Below are 26,889 nucleotides of genomic sequence, written 5' to 3' on the forward strand. Positions count from 1 at the left end.
AGTAGAGCTCGAACTCTGGTCACACCGCTTTCTAGCTGAGTGATCAGGGTAAACGCCTGAGGAGCCAGGGCCCTCAGTTTCTTACGTTGTAAAACACAGCTATTAAAAGAAGCCATCAAGATTATGAGTATTAAAGAAGGTAATATATGTAAAGTGATTCGTTATGTGTGTGGCACAATATAAGCACTCAGTCCCTGTTAACTATTATAACTTTTATTATTTTCCACCGGGGCCGCTTTTCCACAATGCGATGATTCTGGGAATTGCTCTGGTCTTTGGACTGTGGAAGAGAGTCGCTGCATGGTCCGAACCATAATTTCCTCGCTAGGGGGCTCCTGAGGGAGAGCCAGGCAACTAGAGCCGTCGAATCAAGTCCCCTCATTTTTCTACCCTTTCAGCCCCTTTTCCAGAGGTCTGGATACTGCCTTTCCACTTTGGAGCCCTTCGCTGCCCAGACATCCGCGCCGAGATACAGACGATCCCCGTCTTCCCTGCTCTTCAGACACCACACTAGCATATTTCGTAGGAGCCCCCCAGAAAGCCGGGAAGGGCACCTCCAGGAGGCAGCCCGAACCGGTTCCCAGAGTCCGAAATCCCTGCTGTCCAGCTTGCCTTTTATTGACGGAGCCTCATCCCCGTCCCTGAGACTTACTACGGCGCCCTTCCCTGGAGACGTCGAGACAAGAAGCAGCTGGCGGGGATCGAGATCCTGGATCCGGGATCCTGGATCCGGGATCCGGCTTACCGGCTCTCTGGCCGGCGGGCGGAGGCAGCTCCAGCTGGAGCCTGGGGGGGTGGCCGCTGGGAGCCGGGCGGGCGGGGCAGGGGAGGCGGGGCTTGCGCAGCGGCGGGCGGAGCGTGGGTGGGTCTTCAGTTCTGGAGCCGCCCCATCCCCCGGCTGGTCCGCAGCCCCGCCCCGACCCCTCCCTCCGTCCTGTGCGGCGGGGTCCGGCGGCGGCGCCGGCGCGAGGACAGGCGGAGGCGCGGGACGTGGGGCGGCGCCGCGGGCAGGGCCGGGCAGACAGGCGCTGGCAGCGGGGGCAGCGCCGCGGGCCCCTCGGAGTGGCCGCAGTCCGGGTCTTGGCCTCCCATCCTTCTCCGCCGCGGTGAGTGCGACTGGCGGCCCCCAGGGGTGCGTTTGTATTCCTGTCTGCCCTGGTCCGAGGCCGGGTCTCAGTGGCCGTGTGTCTGTCCGAGCGTCTATGGGTGGGGGCACAGATGCATTTCAAAAGCTGTGGTTGTCTCTGTCCACGTGAGGCGTGTCCATGTCCGTGAGAGCAGTGAGGGGATTCTTCGGGCTGTGGCTGCTCACGTGAGGTCCATGTTTGAGGGGGGAGGCGCGGGTGAATGGGTGATGGTTCCTTGGAGGAGCGCGGGGTTTGGGAGCTTGTGTATGTTGGCGTAGGGTGTCGAACGCTACAGCTGAGGGTGACGGTGTGTGTGTGTGTGGAGGGGCGGGGGTGTTGCTAAGTGGGACTCTGGAATCTTGTGGCCCAGCTTGTCTGAAGGGTTCCATTCTCCCTGGTGCAGACACTTCTACCTCTTGCTCTCCCGTCCATCCTCTTCAAGCACCAGGAGGCCCACCAGCCAGGATAGAGGGCACTCTTTCCTCCTCTAATACTGCTCCCTGGACAGGAATCATCATTCGGAGGCTATTTCATGTAGGAAAGGACCCACCTGGTTCCCCTGCAGCTTGGGCCCTGCCTGGAGGACCCCAGGCCCCTCCTTGGTCTGGCCTCCTCCCTTCTGGACTTGGCTACAGATCCTGGGCTGCAAACCTGCAGGGACAGATGGTTGCAGGTTGGAGGGACAGGCTGCACCTAGGGAGGTCATTCTGACTGAAGGCAGGCCCCGGGCTTGTTCCTGGTGTGGGGGTCTCTCAAGTGGACACCATGGCCCCTGTAGGAAGATGAGATCTGGGAGGCTGGAGCAGGTAGAGCCATCTTTTTCACAGATCTGCCCCTGTGTGTCTGTCCAGCTCTCTATTGCCCATTCATCCCCTAAGCAGGGCTCCGATTTGCTGCAGAATTGGAATCAGCTGCAGGCTTGACAGGTGCCCTGCCTCTTTTGGCTTGCATACCTCCAGTGACAGAGCACTTACTACCTTTTGCTATAGGAAAGCTTTATGTTAAGTGGAGGTCTTTTTCCGTGAAGCCTTGTTCACTTGTTATTGCCTTTGCTTTTGCCTCTCTCTCTCTAGTGAGAAGGAACTGCAGTGATTTAAACATGGCTCTCCTGTCACCAACATATACTAAGCACCCTCTGTGTGCCGGGTGCTGCCTCAGCCACTTAGGGGACAATGGCATTCTTGCTGAGAGACAAGCTTGAGTAGTAACCCATAGTTGGGTAGTACTGCCTGTGTTCAGAAAAAAACAGCAAAGCCATACTATTAGAGTAGAGGGTGCCCAGAGGGAGTGTCATGGGTGCCCTAAACTCAGCAAACATTTATTTTGGAAGGGAACGGAACAGGGAGGAGGCGGGGGAGACAACTGCAGCCACCCTCTAAACACACCTAGCCTTACCATAGAAATCAGCAATCAAATCCTCAAGGTAGTACAAGGTGGAATTTAAGCATGGGCACATATTACAATCTGTAGAGACATTTGGCTGGAAAGAGAACCTTGGGAATCTCAGATTTGGGAAACATCCCCAACTTACAAAAAGGGGATGGAGTAGGAAGTTGCCCAGAGTCTTACCTTGCATTAGTCCTTGACAGGACTAGTTCCTAGATCTTCTGAGCTTTTTAAATCTAGACATATTTTAGAGGCAGAATCAAAGATAAAGCATCATAGCTTGTATCTCAAAGGTGAAAGAAGAGGAGAAATTGAGAAAACTCCCAGGGTTCTGGCTGGTGTGGTTAGATGGATAGTGGTACCTTTTATTGAGATGAGGAATGCAGCATGAATAGTAGGTTAAGGGGAAGTGAACAGTTGTAGACTAGTCTCCATGCATCTTCCATGTAGAAATAGTCAAGATACAGTTGGATATACAGGTGTGGGGATCAAGAAAGTTTTCTGCACGGGAGATAAGGCTTTGGGGTCATTAGCAAGTAGATGGTAACTGAAACCCCAAGAGACGATGAGATTTCTATAGCAGAGTGTGAAAGTGAGAGAAGAGGCCCTAGAACAAAGTTCTGGGGAACCAGACATTTAAAGAATGGGCAGTGAAGCAGTAGCCAGGGAGCAAGTGGAGAACTCGCATCGAGTGATCATGAAAGCATCATACAGCCTCTGCCCTTTCGACTCTTGTACTATTGCCCAGCTGGTCCATGTTTCTTAATTTTTCGTGCTTCTGTTCCTTCACTCAGTTTTCCCATTGTACCTATCGAACTCCTATTTGTCCCTCAAGAGCCAGCTTATATATCCCTTCCTTTGGAGGCCTCTTCATTTTTCTCCACTACCTTTTAACTTAGCTATTTCCTCCTCTTTGCTGCCATAGCAGTTCGAATGTGTTAATATCATGCTACTTATCACATTGTAGTTATGTATTTCCATGTCCGTTTCGCACACTAATCTGAGAGCTTGTGGACAGGGAGTATATATCTTTTTCAGCTTTGCATCTTCAGTTCTCATTTGAAGGGCTTGGTCCAGAGTGTGCCCAAGGAAGTTTGATTGATATGTTGATCAGCTGATCAAATGGTTCATTCACCTCATTCTAGCAGTGGTAGGGGAGATGATACTGTGAATTCCATTACTTTCCTTTCCTGCCAATCTTATTAAAAGGATTCCTTGGCTTCGAGGACTTTACCTCTTCCTAGGCTTCATCTGTACCAAAGAAACCCCGAAGACTGTAACCTGCAGTCATTTGTCATTTTGCTGAGGTGTCAAATAATCAAATACACTTGGAGGCTAGTGGACAGGAGTGAGTCATTTTAGGAAACAAGTGAGCCTAGCTGACCTCTTGCATCCACTTTTTAACAATGCTTTGGTCATCTACCTCCACTCACAGCTGTGTAAATCTGGGACTCTCACGAGGTTGTAGGAGGAAGTCATGGGGGGAAATTAGCTTCTGTTTGAGAATTTGGAGAAACTGAAAAGCCTTGAAACACATCCTTTGCAGATGTTAAGGATCTAATGGAGTCACCACTGGCCACCTCCTTTTGCTCACGATCAACTCCCCCCTGAACCTGCCTCCTCTCCTTTAGCCCCTGGAAACCACACTCCCTAAAGTTAATGATAGCTTCTCTTGGGCTTTAGATCATGGGACCTTTCTGCAGTGTTTTGCAATGAGATCGTTCCCTTGTCCATGAAACTTTCCTCTCCCTTGACCTTCACAATCTCCTTCTTTCCTGCTTCTGTCTCTCTGCCCACAGCTTTTCAATTTCTTTGCAGACCTTGCTTCCTGGGCCTTTACCTTAAATATTGAGGTTCCTTGGGGCACAGTCACAGGCTCTCCTTTGTCATCTCTGGGTGATGTCATCCACTTCCATGGCTTCAGGTGCCATCTCTACACCAAAGACTCCCAAATCCTTACCTCCAGGCCAGACCTCTTTCTTAGGCTCCAGCCTGTCTTTCCAACTGCCAGCTGGACCTCTCCACTTGAATGTCTCATTCTTTCTTCTCTTACTTTTAACCAATCAGCCATCAAGTTCTATTGATTCTTCCATATGAAAGCCCCTTCTCTCAACCTCCTCTTTGCTACTACCCTAGTCAAGGCCACCATCATCTCTCTTCTGGCATATCATGGCAGTCTCTTAACTTACCACTCATGTCTCCTCTAAACTATTTTCCACACAGCAGTGAAAAATTTTCTATTGTGGCTCTATCACTCTATACTTAAACCTTTTCCACCCCCCATCCCCCCAGGTTTCCTTTGCTTTTTAGATAAAGCTTTAATCCTATAGCAGGGAAGGGTGAAGTCAAAATTTCTTAATAAGGCCAACACAACTCTGTGTGATCTAGCTCCTGCCTAGCACCCCATCTCAATTCTTAGCCCAAGCCTGTCCCAGTGTATGATTCAGTCTCCTGATGCAGAAGGCACCATGCTATCTGTAACTCTCACTCATCCTGGACCTCTCAGCTTGAATGCCACTTTCATAAGAATTCCCTTGACCTCCAACCACCAATACCTCATCCCCTAACCAACCCCAAATCTAAGTTAGGTAACTTCTGTGCTCCTGGAGCACTCTGCGCTGCCTAATCATAGCCCTCACCAAGTTGCAGTAATCCATTTATTAGATTGTGGAATCCATGAAGGCTGAGCTGCAACTATTTATCTTTTATCTGCAGGTCTAGCAGAGGTGTTGAATGAATGCTGAATGAGGAAATGAGGTGCCTTTAGAACTGAGCTATACAAGACAGGTAGAATAAGGGATACAGGGATGGCAGTAGGCAGCCTGAGGAAAGAGTGAAATCTCAGCCCTGAGTTCAAGGTTCGCCAAGTGTCTGCTGTGATAAATAGTCCACTTAAACCAGAGTCCACTTGCCTAGAGATCTAGGGGCAGATCTCTAGGGCACAGTGGTATGGGAGAGGTGGGAATAGGAGCCCAGGAGAAGGTAATCTGAGTGATCCAGGCTGGGGTATGGCCTCAGCGATTGCATGCCTGGCAAGTCTGGGTGGGGAACTGAAGCAGGAAGGGGAAGGGAGGGAGGAGCTGTTAGATCTTGGATGTAGCCCAATCCCCGCCCCTGTGAGACAGGCTCCTAGAGCCCCTTGGCCTTGGAGAGAGGCAGAGCCTGACATCCGCTGCCCCAGCTGAGCGGGCGCAGCGGACTTCTCCTACTCTTCCTCCTAGCCCTCCCCTTCACCAGACGGAAGCCTCAGCTCGGCTCTGGCCTCCTGTTTCTTCCGCCAACCTTCAATCTGTTCTCCCCACTGCTATGTTGTCCCTGTATTAAGTCTCCAGATTCAGAACCCATCACCTCTGAAGAGAGAATTCCATTGCTCACATCAGGGATCACTCTCTCTTCTTTTGTTTCCCTTGGTCCAACACTCCCTTGGTTTTCCTCCCATTGCTCTGGATTCTCCTTTACTTTCCACTCTCTGTCCCTAGGTGGTCTCATTCATTCTCATTGCTTTACGTGTCATTAATATGTCAGTGCTCCTAAATCAATAACAAGCCCCAACTTCTCCCTTGAGCTCCTATATTTCACTCCTTACTTGATGTTTCTATGTGGATATCACACAGGCATTCAAACTTAGCGTGCCTAAAACAGAATGCCCCAAATCAGCTTCTCAGCTTTCACTGACTCTCTGCATGGCCCACCACTGCTCAAGGGTGAAATCTGAGGGTCATTATTGACTTTCCTTTTCTCCTTTCACATCCAATCCATCATGATGTACTTTTGATTCAACCTCATGAATATATTTCTCAAATCAACCCACCTTTCTGCCTATAGCTCTGCTAATACCCAACAACTTCTTACTAAAGAACTGGAATAGGTTCCGAACTGGTCTCCCTGCTTCTACCCCTTATAGCTGCCAAAGTATCTTTTAAATTTATTTTTATTTTTATTTTTGTAAATTGCATCATTTCCCTCCCAATTTAGGAGAAAACCATATTCTTAACATCAAGGTCCTGCCTGATCTCATTTCAGTGGACCTTCCCAAACTCACCTGTTGCCTCTTATTCACTTTGCTCTAACCAAATGATCCTTTTGGGTTCTCAGTGAGCCCTCTAAGAACTTTCATGTATGCTGTTCCTTGAGCCTAGAATGATTTCCCTCCCTCACTCTCTGATGCCTCCACCTTTATTCTTACCATTTTGTTTCTATCTCTCAGAGCTTTGCTTAAAAGTTACCTACTTGGAGAGGCCTTCCCTGATCACTCAATCAAGAAAATGCTCCTTCTCATAGCATCCTTTTCTTCTTTATAGCACTCCCCTCTCCCAATTTATAATTATCTATTTATTTGTTTATTTACTTTTAAAATATCTGTCACCACCTCCCCATCATAGAGACAGTGACCAAAGCTGTTTTATTACTCTATCCCCAGTGCCTGTACAAAGTAGGCACTTAATAAATATTTGTTGAATTACTGAATTAATTCAATAAATGCAGATTGATCCTATGTCAACCTCTGTGCTAAGAGCTAGGATTAAGAAAAATAAAATATATCTGCCCTCAAGAACTCTGCATACAGTAGAGGAAGCAGAGAAGTAACAAGAAAATTATAGTATGGCATATAAGAGCTAGGATGAAGGAAATACAGGATACAGTGAGACACAAAGATGGAGCATCTAACCCAGACTTCAGGAAATCAGGGAAGGCCTTCTGGAGGAAGTGACATTTACATGGCAACCTGAAAGATAAGTGGTAGTCAGCCAGACAAAGAGGGCCTTAGAAGAGGATCTCAGGCAGAGAGAACAGAATATGTAACTGCCTAGAAGTAAAAGGAGTTTTCTAGGAACTGAAAAGAAATCAGTGTGACTGATCATAGAATCATGAGACATGAGGAGGTAGAGGGAGTTATGGGCAAAGCTAAGCCTTGTTGGCCAGTTTAAGGAGTTTGGACAATGGATAACTGTTGAAAGAAATATAAACGGAGTTAGTGACAAGATGGAATCTGTGTTTTAAAAGCTTCATTCTGACTGCGTGGATGGATGAGAGGCACAAGTGAGGAGAAAAAGATACCAGTTAGAAGGCTATTGCTGTATCACAGGAGAGAATTGGTGGGGATCTGAATTGGGAGCAGTAGCTGTGTGGTTGGAGAAAAGCGGATAAGAGATTTGAGAGGCAGAATCCACAGAGCTGGATACTGATTGGCATGTGGGGAAAAAATGCAATCCTGGGCAGTTGTGCTGAGAGGTGGGTCAGAGTATAGGTAGGAGGGCTGTAGGTAGTCAGAGAAGAGAGACACTCCATCAGAAAGGTCTCCTGGAGGAGAATCTGGAGGAGGCAGAGGAGTTGAAGGATGGGTGTGTCAGTAAGAGTGGGCACCCATGTACCATGCACTTGACATACACTGTTGCAAATTCTCCAAACAACCATTTGAGGTAGGGATTGTTATTCCCATAATTCCAAATTGGAAACTGAGTCTCAGAGAGGTTATATGAATTGTCCAAGGTCATATAGTTGGTAAGAGGCTGAGCTGAGTTTGAAACCTAAGTGTGTGCTCTTAACTACAGCGCATGCTCAGGGGTCACTCAGCCCACCTACTTCACCCTGCTCCTTCCAGTTCACTGTTTGTCCTGCCCCTGGCAGGGAAGAAATGGGGCTAGTTCTCTGCAGGGCATTTGAGTGGTGGGGACCAGGTGGGGAGTGGGAATGCTGACTTCCCAGGTGCTGACCATCTCTCCTTACACAGGCTGGTGTGAGTGCCAGGAGCCATCGTGAGCACCATGGCAAAGAGGGAGGACAGCCCTGGCCCAGAGGTCCAGCCAATGGACAAGCAGTTCCTGGTGTGCAGCATCTGCCTGGATCGGTACCGGTGCCCCAAGGTTCTGCCTTGCCTGCATACCTTCTGTGAGAGGTGAGGGGGGCTGTGTACTAGGAGGGATAAAGACCTTGCAGGCACTCCTTAGAGGGGAATAGCATGTATAAACCTATAAGAGGTGAGGGAAATTTGTGTACACATGCAGGAGAGCCGGTGACTTCCAACCTATAGGAGATGAGGGTTTGATGCAGGAACCCATGAGAGGACCAGAAGCTCCTAACACTGAGCTATCATCCCTGCCCAGAACAGAGCCTTCTCTGCCCCTCTCCAAACCCCAAGGCAGCCTTTGACAGCACCAGAGAAATCAGACAGAGCTGTGACTGAATCAACTCTGGCACCAGAAGAATTTGTGACCAGTGGGAGGATATTTGAAGCTAGGTCTGTCCTTCCTTGCCTGTCTTCATTGTTTCCCCGAGGCAGTGAGAGAAGATAACCCCTCCCAGCCTCTAGGCTTCTATCAATTATTAATTCATTGAACAGATATTTATATATTGAGCAGCTACTATGTGCCAGCCGTGTTCCAGGCACTGGGCATGCAGTGATAAGCAAAAAAAGATACATCTTTGCTCTTAGAAAGCTTACAGTATAATGAAGGGGAAAGTAATCAAATAATATAGCCAGACTACAGGTAAATATAATATTGCACCCTTAATAAGTGCTGCAAATAAAGTCTAAGCTATGACAGCTTAGCATATGGGCTCTTATAATTGGAGAATCGGGGAAGGCTTCCCTGAGGTGTGATCTGGAGGCTGAGTAGGAACTAAGTGAAGGGAATGGTAAGAGCATTCCAGGCAGAAGGAAGAATGTGGGATGAGGGACTGTGTCAGGTCAGAGGGCCTAGAAGAAGCCCTACAAAGCTGGAGCAGTGCTAGTGTGACAGAGTGGCACAGGATGAGGCTCAAGAGGAAGGTTGAAGCCAGACCACGCGGAGAGCTTTGTGGGCCTGTTAGAGAGTTTTGCCTTTACCCAGAGAGCCACATGAAGTCTTTGCAGGGTTTTAAACTTGATCACATCTGTATTCGGACAATATTCTCTCTCCAGCCTTCATCCCTCTTTGGTCTGTCGTGAATGGCCTGGGTTTTTTCACATTTTTTTTCCACCCAAGCATTCTCTCTGCCTCCTGCCTGGTCTGAAGCCTGGCTCTGCCCCAGGGACCCTGCTTCCCTTCCAGCCCTGTTCATTCAGATTCCAGTCCTACTGCTCTCTCGCCTTCCTTCATCAACTGGAAACAGTCTCAGCCTTCCTGCCCATTCCACTTCCTTCCATCAACCTTGGTGACTTTATCACCCACTTATGCTTCTTGGTTCTTGACTGTTTCTCCAGGGATATCCTCCATGCCACCTTAGCCATACTGTTTCCCAGCAATGCCCTGGATCTTGCCATCACCCAGAATAATTCCTCTTCTGGGTAGTATTATTTAAAGTCCAGTATCCCACTCCCACTGTACCAGCTTTGACTGGATATAGACATCCAGCCTGCTCAACTCCTCCCTCTTCTCCCAGCCACCAGATCCATCCTGGCCTCTCTGTCTGTCCTACCCATCCTGGATCCAATGGCTGTCCATTTGACTGGCTGCCATAATTCCCTCACATCTTTGTCCTTTTCTAAACCCACATGGCAGAAGCTCAATGCTTGATCAGTAAAGATGTCTCTGCACCTTCTCCTACCCCCAGATCACTAAATTTTCTGGAGAAAATCAGTGCCTGAGAAATTATAATAGCTACCATGTATTGATTGCTTAGTATTTGCCTGGGACTGACAAAGTGATTTACATGTATTGATTTACTTAATCTTCACAACAGATACTTTATTATCCCCATTTCAGAGCAGAGGAAACTAGGGTTCAGAGTCGTTAAGTAATTAAGAAATATGTCTACAGCAATAGTCGAGGTCTGAATCCAGATTTGACTGCAGACTTGTCACTCTTTTTTTATTGATGTATAATTGACATATAATATCCTGTTAGTTTCAGGCATATGTCATAGTGATTCGATATTTATATATATTACAAAATGATCTCCATGATAAATCTAGTTACTGTCACCATTGAAAATTATTACAATATTATTGACTGTGTTCCCTATGCTGTACATTATATCCCCATGACTTATTTATTTTATAATTGGATATTCGTACCTGTTAATTCCCATCACCTGTTGCTCTCTCCCAACCCCAACCCCTCCACATTTTGGTAACCACCAATTTGTTTCCTGTGTCTATGAGTATGTTTTTGCTTTGTTTTATTTTTTTAGATTCCACATGTATGTAAAATCATATGGTATTTGTCTTTCTCTGTCTGACTTATCTCACTTAGCATAATACCCGCTAAGTCTATCCATCTCCTTGCAATGGTAGAATTTCGCTTTTTTACGTCTGAGTAATATTCCATAGTATATATGTACCACATCTTCTTTATCCATTTATCTATTGATGGACACTTAAGTTACTTCCATATCTTAGCTATTGTAAATAATAATCAGTGAACCTAGGGGTGCATATATCTCTTCAAATTAGTATTTTCGTTGTCTTCTGATAAATACCCAGAAGTAGAATTGGTAGATCGTATGATAGTTCTATTTTTAGTTTTTTGAGAAAACTCCAAACTGTTTCCCATAGTGGCTGCATTATTTTATATTCCCACCAACAGTGTAGGAGGGGTTCCTTTCCTCCATATCTTCATCAACATTTGTTATTTTTTCTTTTTGATAATAGCCATTCTGACAAGTGTGAGGTGATAACTCATTGTGGTTTTGATTTGCATTTCTCTGATGATTAGTAATGTTGAGCATCTTTTCATGTGTCTGCTGGCTATCTGTATGTTTCTTTGGAAAAATGTCTATTCGAGTACTCTGCCCATTTTTGATTGGGTTGTTTTTCTGATATTAAATTCTATAAGTTCTTTATTTATTTTCGATATTAACCCCATATCAGATATTGATTTGCACATATTTTCTTTCTTTCTGTAGGTTTTCTTTTCATTTTGTTGATGGTTTCCTTCTCTGTGCAAAGCTTTTTAGTTTATTGTAATCTTATTTGTTTCTTATTGCTTTGTTGTCCTTGCCTGACAAGACTGGTCTAAAAAATATTGCTAAAACCAATGTCAAAGAGCTTACTGCCTATGTTTTTCTTCTAGCAGTTTTAGGGTTTTAGGTCTTGTATTTGAGTGTTTAATCCATTTTGAATTTATTTTTGTATATGGTGTAAGAGAGTGGTCCAGTTTCATTCTTTTGCTTGTAGCTGTCCAGTTTTCCCAATGTCATTTATGAAAGAGACAGTCTTTTCCCCATTGTATTTTCTTGCCTTCTTTGTCATAGATTAATTGTCTATATATGCGTGAGTTTATTTTATGGGCTTTATATTCTATTCTGTTTATCTATGTGACTGTTTTCATGCTTGTGTGGTACTGTTTTGATTATTATAGCTTTGTAGCGTAGTTTCAAATTGGAGTGTGATACCTCCAGCTTTTTTCTTCTTTCTCAAGATTGCTTTTGCTGTTTTGTGGTTCCTTACAAATTTTAGGATTCTTTGTTCCAGTTTTGTGAAAAATGCCATTGGTATTTTGATGGGGATTACATTGAATCTGTAGATTGCTTTTGGTAGAGTAGACATTTCAACAATATTAAGTATTCCAATTCATTATCATGGTATACCTTTCCATTTATTTGTGTTCTCAATTTCTTTCATCAATGTTTTATATTTTCAGAGTACAGGTCTTTGACTTCCTTGGTTAAATTTAATCCTAGCTATTTTATTCTTTTTGATATACTTGTAAATGGTATTGTTTCTTAAATTCTCTTTCTGATAGCTTATTAGTGTATAGAAACAAGACCAATTCTGTATGTTAATTTTGTATCCTATGGCTTTACTGAATCTATTTATTACTTCCAATAGTTTTTTGGTGACGTCTTTAGGATTTCCTATATATAATGTCATGTCATCTGCCAACAGTGACAGTTTTACTTGTTCCTTTCCAATTGGATGATGTTTATGTATTTTTCTTGCCTAATTTCTGTAGCTAGGACTTCCAATACTATGTTGAATAAAAGTAGTGAGTGGGCATCCTTGTCTTATTCCTGATCTTAGATGAAAAGCTTTCAGCTTTTCACCACTGAATATGATGTTAACTGTGGGCTTGTCATATATGGCCTTTATTATGTTGAGTTATGTTCCCTCTACCCCCACCTTGTTAAGAGTTTTTATCATAAATGGATGTTGAATTTTGTCAGATGCTTTTTCTGCATATATTGAGAGAGTCAAATGATTTTTATCTTTCATTTTGTCGATGTGGTGTATCACATTGATTGATTTGTGGATGTCAACCATCCTCGCATCCCTGGAATAAATCCCACTTGGTCGTGATGTGTGATCCTTTTAATGTGTTTTTCAATTTGGTTTGCTAATATTTTGCTGAGGATTTTTGCATCTGTGTTCATCAGGGATATTGGCCTGTTATTTTCTTTTTTTGTGGGATCTCTGTCTGGGTTTGGTATCAAGGTAATGCTGGTCTCAAAATGAGTTTGGAAGCATTTCTTCCTCTTTAATTTTTTGGAATAATTTGACAAGGATAGGTATTAACTCTTCTTTAAATCTTTGGGAGAATTCACCTGTGAAGCCATCTCATTCCAAACTTTTGTTTTTTAAGAGTTTTAAAATTACTGATTCAACTTCATTACTTGTAATCAATCTATTCAGATTTTCTATTTCTTCATGATTTACCCTTGGTAGGTTGTATGTTTTCAGGAATTTATCCATTTCTTCTAGGTTTTCCAATTTGTTGGACTATAATTGTTCATAGTATTCTGCAGAGCCTTCACTGTTAACTACTACTCACTCATTTATCTTTTGGTCCTTGCTCTTAAAGAACTTATGATCTAGTGAGCAGTGATGGACAGTAAACAAGTAAAAATCAAACAGTCATGTCACATCTTATGCTGAGTGTTTTGCAGGGAGTAAGTGGGAGTGGTTGAGCTAGAGGCTATTTTTCATAGAGTCATCAAGGAAAGTTTCCCTGAGGAGGTGATATTTGACCTGACACCTGAGGATAAGAAGGAAACAGACATGTGCAGATTGTTCCAGGCACTGGGAAACTCTTTGCATTGTTCCATACAAAAGCCTTAAAGAAGAAGTGGCTGAGTGAGGAAGAAAGTGGGATGAAGTGAGGTCCGAAAGAGTCAGGACAGTTCGTGGGGGACTTTGGCAGTTTTAGGAAGGCGTTCGGATTTTACTTTAAATGCAATGGGAAACCATTGGAGGATTTTTTTTTTTTTTAATCGGAAATATGACATAAATTAGATTTTTTAAAGCTCACTCAGGCTGCTGTTTTGAGAATGGATTGTAGAGAAGCAAGAAACCAGTTAGGAAGCTATTGTAAGCCAGGTATGGTCAACCAATAGGAACGTCTTTATGAGTTTGAGGGTATTTTGCAGGAGAAACACCAGATTCAGTGAGCTGGGAAGAGAGCTACAGGGGAATGGAGGGGAATGGCGTGGAATGGTTGAAATGCAGATTTCAGAGTTGATGCAGTGACAGCTGATGGGATATGGGTGGTGGTGGGAGTGGACAGCTGAAGTGAAGTGGAAGAAAAGATCACTGAGGGTGAGGAGGTCAAGGGACTAAGAAATCCTGATGGTGGGTGGGTCACCTTGTCGATGTCAGAGCCACTGGGACTAATGGCAGGTGTGTGTGTATGTGTGAGGGAGAGTGGATCAAAGTAGAGAATAAACCAGAAGAAAAGCTTCAGAGAATGGGGAAGCAACCATTAAGTCAGCAGAGACAATAACAAGGAGAGGTAGTGTAGATAGAAGGCATGAACTTCCAGGGAGCTGAGGAATAGTTTAGAAATGTTCCAATTGGGGGCGGGGAGGACTCAACCGCACCTTCTATTCCTAAGGAATGTGGAGTATGAGGCAAAAACCACTCTCTACTTGAAAGGACTGCAGGGGAAATGAGGTCACAAGTAAGTTTATATTTGCGAAGCATTTAGAGTCGTGCCTGGCACATAGTGTTTGTTAAATAAATAAAATTTAATTAGTTAAGATCAAGAGTCGTGGAGAACATTAACAGAAGAGATTGGGGACATGGGAAAGTTTGCAGCATGCAGATCTTCCCTCCACAAATTCGCTGTCTCCAAACATGCTGCCATCAGTCTGTTTCTAGTAAGCTTCCTCTCCTACTTCCTTTGGTGACTAATCACAGCCCTGCTGTTCTGTATTTTCCCTCCTTCACTCTCAGCAGCTGATCTTGCCTGAGGCAAGTTAGGCATTTTTCTCTCTCTCTAGCTTTGCCGCCTGGACTCAAGTACATCCACCTCTTTTTTTCCCTCCATATGGAGGGATGAGGTCTAGTCCTCCTCTTCAGGCCAATCTGAGCCACCCCTCCGTCCCTAGATCTTGTCTCATGTCTTCTAGTCTCTTCCACCTCTCTTTCTGTACTATCTCCTCAATTTATAAGCATGCTCAAGGGTCCCATTACAAACAGATAACTGTCCTTTCTGCGTTTATTCCCCCAGCTGCCATCCAAACTTCCAACCTCCCATTCACTCTTCAACTGGCAAAAGTCAAGCTTTCCTTCCTCTACCACTCCGCTGTTTTCCTTACAGACAAAAGTACTCTCATTTTTGCCAAATGTGATGGGCATTTCCTGGTCTTTATGTTCTCTGATTCCACTGCTTTTGACACTGATGACTACTCATTCTTTCCATCTGGAATTTGCTACCCTGACACTGTCTCTCCCCCTGTTTCTCTGCCTGTTTCTTTTTGCTCCCCTCATTCAGTATTTGCTGGGTGCTCTAACCTGCTTTCATTACTGTCTACCCCTTCTTGGCTGATTGCATCCTCTCCCATGGCTACAGAGGCCATCTAAATGCTGATGGCATCCTCACTGCTATGTCTAACCTGCCTTCTTCCCAGCTCTCGACAGGTCTCTCTACCTGGATGTCAACTGTTAGAGTAAATTTGGCCAGGTCTAGGCTGAACTTTTCTATAAACCACTCTTTCTAGTTTCTCACCTTAATGAATGTCACCACCATCCACTCAGGGATCTAAGCTAGGAATCTGGGAGTCAACCAAGACTCATCTCTTACTCCACATATCTAATCAGACAACACCTTCCATTGGCTGTACTTCTTAAGTACTTCTCAGATTTGTTCCACCTTAGTCTACATTGCTGCTGCCTAGATCCAGGTCTTGTTATCTCTTGCCCAGACTATTGCAAGAGTATCATGGTTAAGCACATGCTTTGCATTGGATTTTGATCCAGGCTCTAATACTCATTCATTTTGTTACTTTGGACCACTTACTCTTTCAGAGTCTGTTTACATAAACACAAAGAGCAAAGCACAGTGCTTTGCACATAGTGCTTAATAAATGGAAAGTGGACGATGATGCTGCTGCTGCTGCTACCACCCCTTGTCTACTGTTTTGTCACATTCAAATTCACCCTCTGCCCAGAAGCAGTAAAGAGGAGCTTGATAGAATGTAAACCTTGCTGACCCATGCTCCTGTGGCTCTCTTTTGTTGTCGCAATAACTTGTAAGCTTCTCAGTGTATCCCACGAGGCCCTCCATAGCTGGCCCCTGCCTCTCTCTCCAGACTCCTCTTACCATTCCTTGTCTTGGACTTGGTCTCCAGCCACATCAAGCTGTTTATAATTCCCTGCCCACACTATACTGTTTCTGGCTGCCTTCTCTGTCTGGAACACTGTTCTTCTCCCTGTACCTTTCTTTGGTCAGGCTAACATTATTTATCCATGAAGATTTGGCTTATCCTCTGAAGCTTTTCCTGGCTACCCTCTCCACCTACTCTGGGCCAGATGCCCCTTCTGTACATTTCCTTATCAGTGCATCTATTGTATTCTTTATATTAACAATAAATAATACTAATCACCTATAATATATAGTGCTTTCTGTGAGTTGGGCTTATAAGCCCTTTACAGTTAATCCTTCCAACACCCTGTAAAGTCTATACTGTCTCTATCTTACAAAGGAAGAATCCTTGGCTCATCAAAGTTAAGTAACTTGTCAGGGGTCACACAGTATAATAGATGACTGCCCTGGGAATTGAACCCACGCAGCCTAGCTCCAGGACACACAACACACCCTTAATTATTCCACTGTTTACTTCTAAAACTCTCTATTTCTGTGACCTCTCTTTTCAGTAGATTAGAAGTATTTTAGAGGTATGCAGTGTGCTTTATGTTTGTATCCCCAGAGCTTGGCACAAATTTGGCAAGAGTAGGCAGTCAATAAATGTTTAATGAGTTAACGAAGTGGGGGCATTTATCTATGAAAAGAGTTTGTAAACACCTCTGAAAGGTGAACCTGTGTTTTTGCACGCTGTGAGGAATGAGGATATGTCGCATTCTGGGAGAGGTCAGGGATGTGTTTCTACTCAGTTGTGAGAAATGAGTCCTTTTATACCTATTGGCAGAGCAAGATGTGCATGCCATCCAGAGAGAGGTTTCAAAATGAAGTGTAACGGCATACCTTTGAGAAGAGGGATAGTACCATGGAAGGTATGAGGAGGGTTGCACTGATGCTCTACTCACTCTTTCGGCTCTACCTCCTTCTTGGCCAGATGCCTCCAGAACTACATCCCTGCCCAGAGCCTGACGCTGTCCTGTCCGGTGTGTCGGCAGACATCCATCCTCCCTGAGCAGGGTGTCTCGGCACTGCAGAATAACTTCTTCATCAGCAGCCTCATGGAGGCGATGCAGCAAGCACCTGATGGGGCCCATGACCCCGAAGACCCCCACCCCCTCAGTGCAGTGGCTGGCCGCCCCCTCTCCTGCCCCAACCATGAAGGCAAGGTGGGCCCAAGCAGGCCCAGTGAGGCCAGGACTTGGGGTGGAGGGTCAGGAGGTGGGGGAGGGGCCGACTGGGTAAGAGGGTGTTTCTCTGGATAAGTGGTCCAGGTAGGGGGTGCACCTGGAAGGTAAGGGGCCGGGAGGGCAGATGGGGAGGGGCACAGAAGTTTGGTGTCTAGCCACTGCCTGACTGAAGTCTTTATGCTGCCAGACGATGGAGTTTTACTGTGAGGCCTGTGAGACGGCCATGTGTGGCGAGTGTCGGGCAGGGGAGCACCGGGAGCACGGCACGGTGCTGCTGCGTGACGTGGTGGAGCAGCACAAGGCAGCCCTGCAGCGCCAGCTGGAGGCTGTGCGAGGCCGGTAGGCACCTGTTGGAAACCTGGCCTGGTGGGGCCATCAGGGATGGTGTCTCAACAGGGGCGGGCGAGGGACCCTGGGGAGTGTAGAGATAAGATTCTAGATAGGGCCAGGAGGCCTCAGGTAGGGCAATCTCCTGGAGGGCAGCAGCAGGGAGAAGGAATGGTTTGGTGAGGGCACCTCAAGCCACCCCAGTATGAGATTTTTCCCCTCCCCAGACTGCCACAGCTGTCTGCAGCTATTGCCTTAGTGGGGGGCATCAGCCAGCAGCTGCAGGAGCGCAAAGCAGAGGCTCTGGCCCAGATCAGCGCAGCCTTTGAGGACCTGGAGCAAGCATTACAGCAGCGCAAGCAGGCTCTGGTCAGCGACCTGGAGGCCATTTGTGGGGCCAAGCAGAAGGTACCTCTGCTCACCCTTCCCTACCACTGTCCATCATGAGAAGGCTTTATTGCCTCCATGTGTTCCTGCTTTCCACACCTGTGCACCCCTTTCCCTTGTCCAGACTTCCTGCCTCCTGACGTGGCCCCACAGGTGCTGTGGGCATCTGTGTCCACATTTCCCCTCTTGTATTTCTTTAATGGAGTCGTATTACGAGTTCATCAGGAATCACAGATACCCTGTTCTGCTCCAGTCTGCTCACCCAACCCTCCCCTAACGCTTCCTCAGGTGTTGCAGACCCAGCTAGACACACTGCGCCAGGGTCAAGAACACATCGGCAGTAGCTGCAGCTTCGCGGAACAGGCACTGCGCCTGGGCTCAGCCCCGGAGGTGTTACTGGTGCGCAAGCACATGCGAGAGCGGCTGGCAGCGTTGGCAGCGCAGGCCTTCCCAGAGAGGCCACACGAGAATGCGCAGCTGGAACTGGTCCTCGAGGTGGATGGGCTGCGGCGATCGGTGCTCAATCTGGGTGCACTGCTCACTACGAACGCCACTGCACACGAGACGGTGGCCACAGGTGAAGGCCTGCGCCAGGCACTGGTAGGCCAGCCCGCCTCGCTCACTGTCACTACCAAAGACAAAGATGGGCGTCTTGTGCGCACGGGCAGCGCCGAGCTGCGTGCGGAGCTCACGGGTCCCGACGGCACGCGCCTTCCAGTGCCAGTGGTGGACCACAAGAACGGCACGTACGAGCTGGTGTACACGGCGCGCTGCGAGGGCGAGCTCCTTCTCTCAGTGCTGCTATACGGCCAGCCCGTGCGCGGCAGCCCCTTTCGCGTGCGTGCCCTGCGTCCTGGGGACCTGCCACCGTCTCCAGACGACGTCAAGCGCCGTGTCAAGTCTCCTGGTGGCCCAGGCAGCCACGTGCGCCAGAAGGCGGTGCGGAGGCCTAGCTCCATGTACAGCACAGGCGGCAAGCGGAAGGACAATCCCATTGAGGATGAGCTCGTCTTCCGAGTTGGTACAGATGGCCTGGCTCCCGGGCAGAGCCAGGCGGAAGTGGGCTCAGGCGGGAGAGCGGGGCGGAGAGGGCAGGGAGGTTCAAAATGATGTGCCAGTGAATTCTTTTGTTTCCCCTCATCCCTTTCCCACAGGCAGTCGTGGAAGGGAGAAGGGTGAATTTACTAATTTACAGGGTGTGTCCGCAGCTAGCAGTGGCCGCATAGTGGTAGCAGACAGCAACAACCAATGTATTCAGGTGAGTGCCTGTCCAGCTCCCCAACACCAAAATGAAAGTTCTCCAGCTACAGTCTCCTGAAAAAGAGGAGTGTATAGGTCACCTGAGAGATGAAACCCTACACACAGTACCATAAATCATAGCACCATCCTTCACTCACCCACTTGCAACCTCACTCCGACCAGCCACAACAGTAACCACATTCAATTAGGTACCAAGGTTCACTGTGCTGGCAGCCTCTACCTCTCAGGCCATGGTTCAGGCCAGACCAGCTCCTGGACCCCAAAGATCTGGCTCATTCTTTTTTCCCCTCTGCCTTCACTTGAGCCTCCACCTGGCTGGCTTACTTTCTTCCCTTTTCACCACCACATGATCAGGATGCAGGCTCTACCCTCCTCTGCAATCTTTTAGCATACCTTCCTGCTCCAGGATGTATCTTGTCTGCACTGGTCTCTGCAAACATGCAGTTGACTAGACAGTCAAATGGGGTAACTTGCGAAAAGGGCTGTCTTCCAGTGGCAAGACCAGTCCCTCACAGACCTGATTAATGCATCCTTCACATGAATGGACACTTCACACTCCTTAAAGCCAGGAAATGTGGTTTTCGCTCTCTATTTTTTGTAGTGAGCCCAGAGCCTAGTGGCAGGCACCAGTATGGTAGACACAGCAGAGCAGTTAAAAAAGTTCAGGCTTTGAAACCAGACACCTGGGCTTGAATCCTAGCTCTGTCACTTACTGACAAGTCATGTGACCTCTCTGAGCTTCAGTTAAATCATGTGTAAAATTAGGAAACAAATACCTCATAGGGTTTCTGGGAGCATTAAATGACATAATGTACTGTGCCTGACACTTAGTGAACCTTCTAATGTTAGTTAAAAATATCATTGTCCAGGTGGAGAATGCAAAAGCCAGAAGGTGGGAAAGTGCTGGAGGGGGTTGATCAGGGAACTGAAAGGATCCCAGAGGGGCTGGAGGTAGATTGCTATTAAGAGCCAAGTAGCTGAGGTCACATTGTAAATGGTTTTGGAGAGGATGCTTTGGAATTTTGATTTTATCCTGTACAAGATTGTTTTTAACTACCCTGAACTTCAATTCTTGGAAACATTTTATCAGGGAGCAAAACATTTCCCTGAAGATTCTTACTTCACAACATCTATAAATTTAAACTTCCTGACCTGCTTGAGTACCCCTGTCACAGATCCAGCTCTGCCAAAGATCTGTCACCTCAATGTCCGCTCCTCCCTCACCTCTGCTTTCTACCTAGCAGGCTGAAGGTGCCAGGAACTCTTCCATGACCATATTCCCATCCAGGCCATCTTTATTCCCAACCTGTTCCTAGGAGCAGAGGAATGGAGAGGCCCAGGTCAGCACAGGGCGGGATTTAGACCCAGCCTGGATAGTGAGGAGATGGGGCAGGGGCACAGGTAGAGAGGATTGGTACTGAGGTCCTACTCAGTCACTCCCTCCACCCTCTAACTTTTTTTCTTCTTCTTGTGCCAGGGATGCTTTCTGGCACAAAAGTTGAGGTTTAGGAAACCTTCCCTGGTGTGCATACACATGGGTGCCCATACATACAGAATGACATGCTACTTTGTCTCTCTCATGAAGGGCTGTGCATGTCTACTGTTTCAGGGTGAGGAATCGAGAGGCAGGGCCTAGTACAGCCCCCTCTCCTTTCCAAACACCTGCTATTCTTAACAGTAGTCTTCCTTGCTCCTGCTCCTACCTGTACCCCGACTTCCTAGCTGCTAGGAGCCTGGCTCACAGATTCCAAAGCTGAGTTTCTGCTTCTCTTACTCTGGAGGCCTCAGGCCTAGTATGGGCTGGACTCCCAGACGGACTGTGACTTGTACCCCTCAGTTTGTGAGGATTAGGGTCCTTGTGAATGTTTCCTCCTTTGGATCTGTCTGTAGTGGAGGCTGAATGAAGAATTTGATTTGTATATTTGATTTGACAATTTGTGTAATTATCTTAGTCCAGAAATTTTTATCAGCTCTTCTATGAAAATTTATTCATTTCCTTCAGGCAGAATATTAATCACATTCTTCTCTGAGCTCCCTCAGCCTTTTGCTATAACACTTTTCACACTTTACCAGAATCACTGGTTTGTTTTGTTTTGTTTTAGTCTCTCTCCCCCACTAGATTCAGATCCTGAAGTGATTTAGTTCTACTGTGGTGTAGGAGAGAGATGGTAAGAACCAAACTAGGGCACCAGCAGATTCTTGAGATGTTAAGGAAGCAAACATGGCAGGTTTTGATGTACCATCAGATGTCAAGAGAGAGGCAGGGATCAGGAATGGCAGGACTCGGTGCACTGGGTAGGTGGCATTGCCATGTAAGATCACGTCTAGGTATAAGCTGATAAATTCACTTTTGCACATGTTGAGTTTGAGATTGCTGTGTGGCATCCAAGTGGAAATGTCCAGTTCTGGTTTGAGATTGAGCAAATGTCTGCTCTGTGCCAGTTAACTATACCAGTACCGCAAATGGAGCAACAAACAACAGACATAGTCCCTGCATACCTAGAACTTACATTTTTAGAAGGGGACAAAGATATTTAGTAGTGATTTAGTTAGAAGTGACCATTATGAAGAGAGCTGTGAAGTGTATATCATGGAGACTTAACTGTATATGTATACATTGATTCAGGGGTAGAGTTGGTCATTAAAGTCTTCTCTGAAGAAGTGACATGAAATTCTGAGACTCTAAGGATGAACAAGAGTTGGTCAGTTGTGAGTGGTGATGATAGGATGAGAAGAGCAAGAACACCCCCACACCCTCCAAGCCTCATCAGTTTTGAGCTGGAAACTGAGCTGCTCAGACTGGAGGAGAAAGATGCATGACCTCACTGCTGATCTGGTGGTATCGTTTAGTCTCTCTCACATCAACTCCTTAGCCTGCAGTGCCTCCCTTCTCTTGCTGACAAGTGCTATTCCACCACGGGACCAGGGCAGAATAGGCAATGGCGTGGTAGGAGGTCTGCATCAGGAGGGAGTGAGATCTGTTGATGGGATCAGTTCAAACAGTCCTGCAAGCCTAAGAGATGGGGATGGGCTGGGGATAGGGAGCCCAGTCCACTAAAGAGGGAGCAGCTCTCGATCAAAGAGCAAAGCCAAGGCCTAAAACAAGGTTTCCAAGGCTGCCCCTGGCTTTGACTTATCTCGTGTCCCTAGAGCCTGTAGCAAAGCAGTGTGAGACTCATGCAGTGAGTGATGTCTTGCCTGTGAAGGAGAAGCAAGAAGGCTTAGCTAAGGAGGAAAGGAGCGTTAAGGAAGGTGCTTTTAGGATGGGGAGAACTGAACATGTTGGGTGCCTAAGGTGGAGGAGGTAGGAGAAGGTGAGAGGTTGAAAGGTCATTCTGTCCAAGAGCAACAGGCCATTAACCCCATAGCCTGGATGGGCTAATTCTTGTCCATTTCCCCCCTTCCCTACCCATCTTGTCTGCTACTAAGTCTTGTTGAGTCTACTTCCTATATGTCTCTTGAGTCCATCTACTGCCTTCTAGCAAGTGCCCTGGTCCAAGTCGTCATCATTTCTCACCTGGACTGCTGCAGCGGCCTCTGACTGGTCAGCTAGCTTCCAGTCTCAACTCTTCCCTGCAGCCAGAGTGCTCTTTCTTAAAAGCCCCAGTGTGTTTTTTCCAGTACCACCAAGCAATTTTCTAATTCTCAGTGGACACTGACCAGGTATTCTACAAATTTAACTCAATGCTGACACTGTCCACTTGGAGGTAGCTTCACCTCCCATAGGTTAAGGGCTCAGTCCCATAAGACCTCCTCCACTTCATACACAATTGCAAGTCCAGGTTGTCACCTATGCATCTGACCAACCAGCTGTAAGTTAGGAGTTCCCACAATCCCCTCTTTGGGTCAATTAATTAACTAGAGAGGCTCACAGAACTCAGAGAAACATTTACATACATTTACCAGTTTAAAGGATTTGATGAAGGATACCAATGAACAGCCAAATGAAGAGGCACATAAGGGTGAGATCTGGAAGAGTCCCCAGTGCAGGAGCTTCAGTCCCCGTGAAACTGGGGTGCACCATCCTCTCAGCACCAACCTGGAAGCTTGTCAAAATATTGTTTTTCAGGGGTTTTTATAGAGCTTAATCTGCATGTGGTGCACAACTCCCCTCCTCTTCCCCCCACACACCCCCTTCCCATAGGTTAGTGGATAAGGCTGAAAGTTCCAACCCTTTAATCATTTGTTCTTTTTGATGACCAGCCCCATCCTGAGCTATCTGGGGGCCCCAGCCTAAGTCACTGCCTTAGCATAACTTCAAAGGGAGCTCCTTATGAATGACGAAAGATACTCCTATCGTAAGGAAATTCCAGGACTTTGAGGAGCAATGCGCCAGGCCCTTGAGGACAAAGACCAAATATATTTCTTACATACCATAAAGGCAAATCTCATCTTGTTACTCCCTGTTTCAGTGAATCATTACACTCAGGGTAAAACTGCACTCCTGTTGTCCATAGGAGTGCTTCCTGCAGTCCAGCCACACTGGACAGGCGGAGCTCACACTGGACTCTGTGCCCTCTATATTCTGCTTAAATGCCTTTCTTGCCCCTCCTTTACTGGCCGATTTCAGTCCATCTTTTGCCATTCTTTTTGGTTACTAGCTCAGATACCCTCTTCACTTGGAGCCCTTTTTGACCACTCCCTGTCTCCTCTTTCATATTCTTACAGTCTCATCACACCTCTGCTGCAAGTCCGTAAAGGTCTGCAGCCATGTCTGATTCTTCTTTGTGTCCCTCACATGGTTTCAGTGCTTGTTGAATGACTGAATGAGCTGGGGGGTCTCTACCCTCAGGATCCTCCTCCCTTCCCTCTGTGCCCATAGTCTCTCCCCTCCTCCGTCCTCCCTCCCTTGATCCTCTGCTCCAGGTTTTCTCCAATGAAGGCCAGTTCAAGTTCCGCTTTGGGGTCCGAGGGCGCTCACCTGGGCAGCTGCAGCGCCCCACAGGTGTGGCAGTGGACACCAACGGAGACATTATTGTGGCAGACTATGACAACCGTTGGGTCAGCATCTTCTCCCCTGAGGGCAAGTTCAAGGTGAGAGCCTTACTGTCACTACACTCTGCATCCCTGGTGACCAGCTGAGATAACCATTTTAGTGCCTCCCGGTGGTCAGGTGGTCCATTCCCAGCCCAAGGTTCTGCTTTGGTGCCAGGTGAGGACTACTTTCCCCATCAGGAAAGATAAAGCCCTTAATGGGTATCCCCTTCCTCCAGACAAAGATTGGAGCTGGCCGCCTCATGGGCCCCAAGGGGGTAGCTGTAGACCGGAACGGACATATCATTGTGGTCGACAACAAGTCCTGCTGCGTCTTCACCTTCCAACCAAATGGCAAGCTGGTCGGCCGTTTTGGGGGCCGCGGGGCCACTGACCGTCACTTTGCAGGTATTGGAGGACAACTCAGATCTCTTCTGATACCCCAGTCCCAGAGAACCCCCTAGGTACCCCAGCTATAAAGACCCCTCCTCCTGTATCTAGGCCCTAGAGAACCTCTTTCATTCACTGTGTCTCAACATCATCTCCCTCATAATCTCACTTTATTCCAGTCCAGAGACCCCACCCCTCTCCTAACACCCCCGGTTTTTCACTACAGATATTCTTCCCCATACCACTCAGTATCCCAGTTTGCTACCCTAGAGACCATTTTATATTTTCAGGGCCCCACTTTGTGGCTGTGAACAACAAGAATGAGATTGTAGTGACGGATTTCCATAACCATTCAGTGAAGGTCAGTGTCCTCCCTCACCTTTTTTGCCCCCTTAAGATCATTCATTTGAACAGTAGACATTCATGTCATAACTGCTTTGACCCAGGTACTATCTATAAGCTGGGGATACAGTTATGAATAAAGCAAATACTATCCCTATCATATTCCTATGTGATGTGATAGATTCTGTGATAAGGACATTCAGGGAACTGTGCAAGGACATAGCAGAAATATGTGACTCAGGTGAGACTGAGAATGACCTAAAGCACCAGTGGGAATTAGCGTGAAGGTAGAGAAGGAGGAGAGGATTTAAGACAGAGGGGACAAGAGCCAAGAACTGGAGATAGGAACCCTTATGGCATGTTCAAGAAACTATAAGTAGTTCAGACTGGGTTTGCTAGGATGAGGCTTGTATGCCCTTTAAAGAAAGGGCTTGCTCTCTTCCTAAGAGTGAGGGGGAGTCACTGAAGGATTGCAGGCAGTGGGGTGATACAATTCTATGGTTGGGGCAAGAGTAGAGGCTGTAAGATCAATCCAGATAAGGACCATTGTGGTGGCAATATATGCCTAGGGTACAAATTTGTGATAGAATCAATGGTTGTGTTAATTTATCAGCTGTCAGACAGAGGAGAAGGTGGAGTCTAGAATGACTCAAAGCCGAATGGGTGTTGCCAGTCACTGAGAAAAATAAATCAAAACTGCTTTCCTAGGAAAGATGGGCTCTTAGATTTGATATACCCAAGGGACATCAACTAGAGATGTCCAGTAGGCAGTCGGGTGCATGGACATGAAGCCTGGGAAGAATTGGGCTGTAGTTGCAGATCTGAGGGTCTTCAGCTCTGGGGCTTCACCCTGTCCTCCTTCAAGACCCCACCCTTAGCCCAAGGCCAGCTCCCCAGTCCCCAGCCTTTTGCCCTGCCAGGTGTACAGTGCCGATGGAGAGTTCCTCTTCAAGTTTGGCTCCCATGGTGAGGGCAATGGGCAGTTTAACGCCCCGACGGGAGTAGCTGTGGACTCCAACGGGAACATCATCGTGGCTGACTGGGGCAACAGCCGTATCCAGGTGAGTAAAGCCCAGGGATGGCATGAGGGTGAGGTTTCCTACTGTGTCCCACGCACATACACACCCCCAAAATGCCTCTCATCTGCCTTATCTCACTTATCCCTCATTCTCCACTCATTCCTCAGGTATTCGACAGCTCTGGCTCCTTCCTATCCTACATCAACACATCTGCAGAGCCACTGTATGGCCCACAGGGCCTGGCACTGACCTCGGATGGCCATGTGGTGGTGGCCGATGCTGGCAACCACTGCTTTAAGGCCTATCGCTACCTCCAGTAGCTGCACAGGGGCCCTGCCTGGCTCATGGAGGGACGGACATAGGGGTGATTGGACAGGAGGGTCTGGTCCAGAGTTGGGCCAGACCTGGCAGCACTGAATGTGGGCTGTGGGCGTGGGTGCGCCCGGTGCCCTCCCTCTTCCCGTCTCCCAACCCCACGGTTGCACTTTATTTATTCGGTTCTTGCTTTGGTAACTGGGTGGGCCTGGACTGTGGTCCCAAGGATGTGTGCAGAGCTTCACCCTACCCCCCTTACACGTCACCCCTGTCCCCTTAGTCTGCTCCTCACCCCCCATCCTGGGGCCGGAACAGCCTCTTACTCCAGGGCAGAAGTCCCTCTGGTTGTCTCCCTACCACCCCATACACACTGACAGAGACAGCAATACCCCACCCCCATATTAAATAAATGTGTTCGCTACGCGTTTTTGTTGCTTTCTTGTGGGATGGGGATATGAATGGGTGGGATGGTTGGATGGTGGGACTAGCTCTGGACTAAAAGGTAGGCAGATTCCCAAATGGGTCCTGACATTTTGAAGCTTCAGGAGAGGAGAGCAAGAGAGGGTGAACCCCTGGGACCCTGAGCCACCTACCAAATCCCCACTCCTACAGAAATAGTAAGTCCTTTGGCCATTTGCCCTGGGGAAAATGACCCTTGACCTGAAAACAGCCAGCG

General features: G+C 47.2%; 1 protein-coding gene across 6 annotated transcripts; it reads left to right on the forward strand.

Annotated features, from left to right (window-relative positions):
• Positions 1–950: 950 nt before the first annotated feature.
• TRIM3 (tripartite motif containing 3) lies at positions 951–26,638 on the forward strand. Of its 6 annotated transcripts, none has more exons than XM_039847844.1 (12): positions 951–1,106; positions 8,245–8,409; positions 16,947–17,178; positions 17,387–17,538; positions 17,754–17,934; positions 18,202–18,934; positions 19,068–19,171; positions 24,040–24,207; positions 24,387–24,555; positions 24,828–24,898; positions 25,800–25,940; positions 26,066–26,630. In XM_039847844.1, the coding sequence occupies exons 2-12, from the start codon at positions 8,279–8,281 to the stop codon at positions 26,216–26,218; spliced, it is 2,235 nt and encodes a 744-aa protein (XP_039703778.1). In that variant the 5' UTR covers positions 951–1,106; positions 8,245–8,278; the 3' UTR covers positions 26,219–26,630. The 6 variants fall into 6 exon arrangements, with proteins under 6 accessions (XP_039703778.1, XP_039703779.1, XP_039703780.1 ...); XM_039847845.1 differs by having other exon boundaries at positions 963–1,132; XM_039847846.1 differs by lacking the exon at positions 951–1,106 and having other exon boundaries at positions 8,243–8,409; positions 26,066–26,638.
• The last annotated feature ends 251 nt before the right edge of the window (positions 26,639–26,889 follow it).

The sequence above is a fragment of the Pteropus medius genome, unplaced genomic scaffold, assembly GCF_902729225.1.
Source record: "Pteropus medius unplaced genomic scaffold, Ma_sr-lr_union100, whole genome shotgun sequence".
In the NCBI taxonomy this organism is placed as follows: domain Eukaryota; kingdom Metazoa; phylum Chordata; class Mammalia; order Chiroptera; family Pteropodidae; genus Pteropus; species Pteropus medius.

Excerpts from the sequence above, each read along its gene's own strand:
- TRIM3 (XM_039847844.1), top strand. The coding sequence starts at position 8,279 with ATGGCAAAGAGGGAGGACAGCCCTGGCCCAGAGGTCCAGCCAATGGAC. Across the intron at positions 8,410-16,946 it reads CTGCATACCTTCTGTGAGAG|ATGCCTCCAGAACTACATCC; the intron begins GTGAGGGGGGCT and ends CTTCTTGGCCAG. Across the intron at positions 24,556-24,827 it reads CACTGACCGTCACTTTGCAG|GGCCCCACTTTGTGGCTGTG; the intron begins GTATTGGAGGAC and ends TTATATTTTCAG.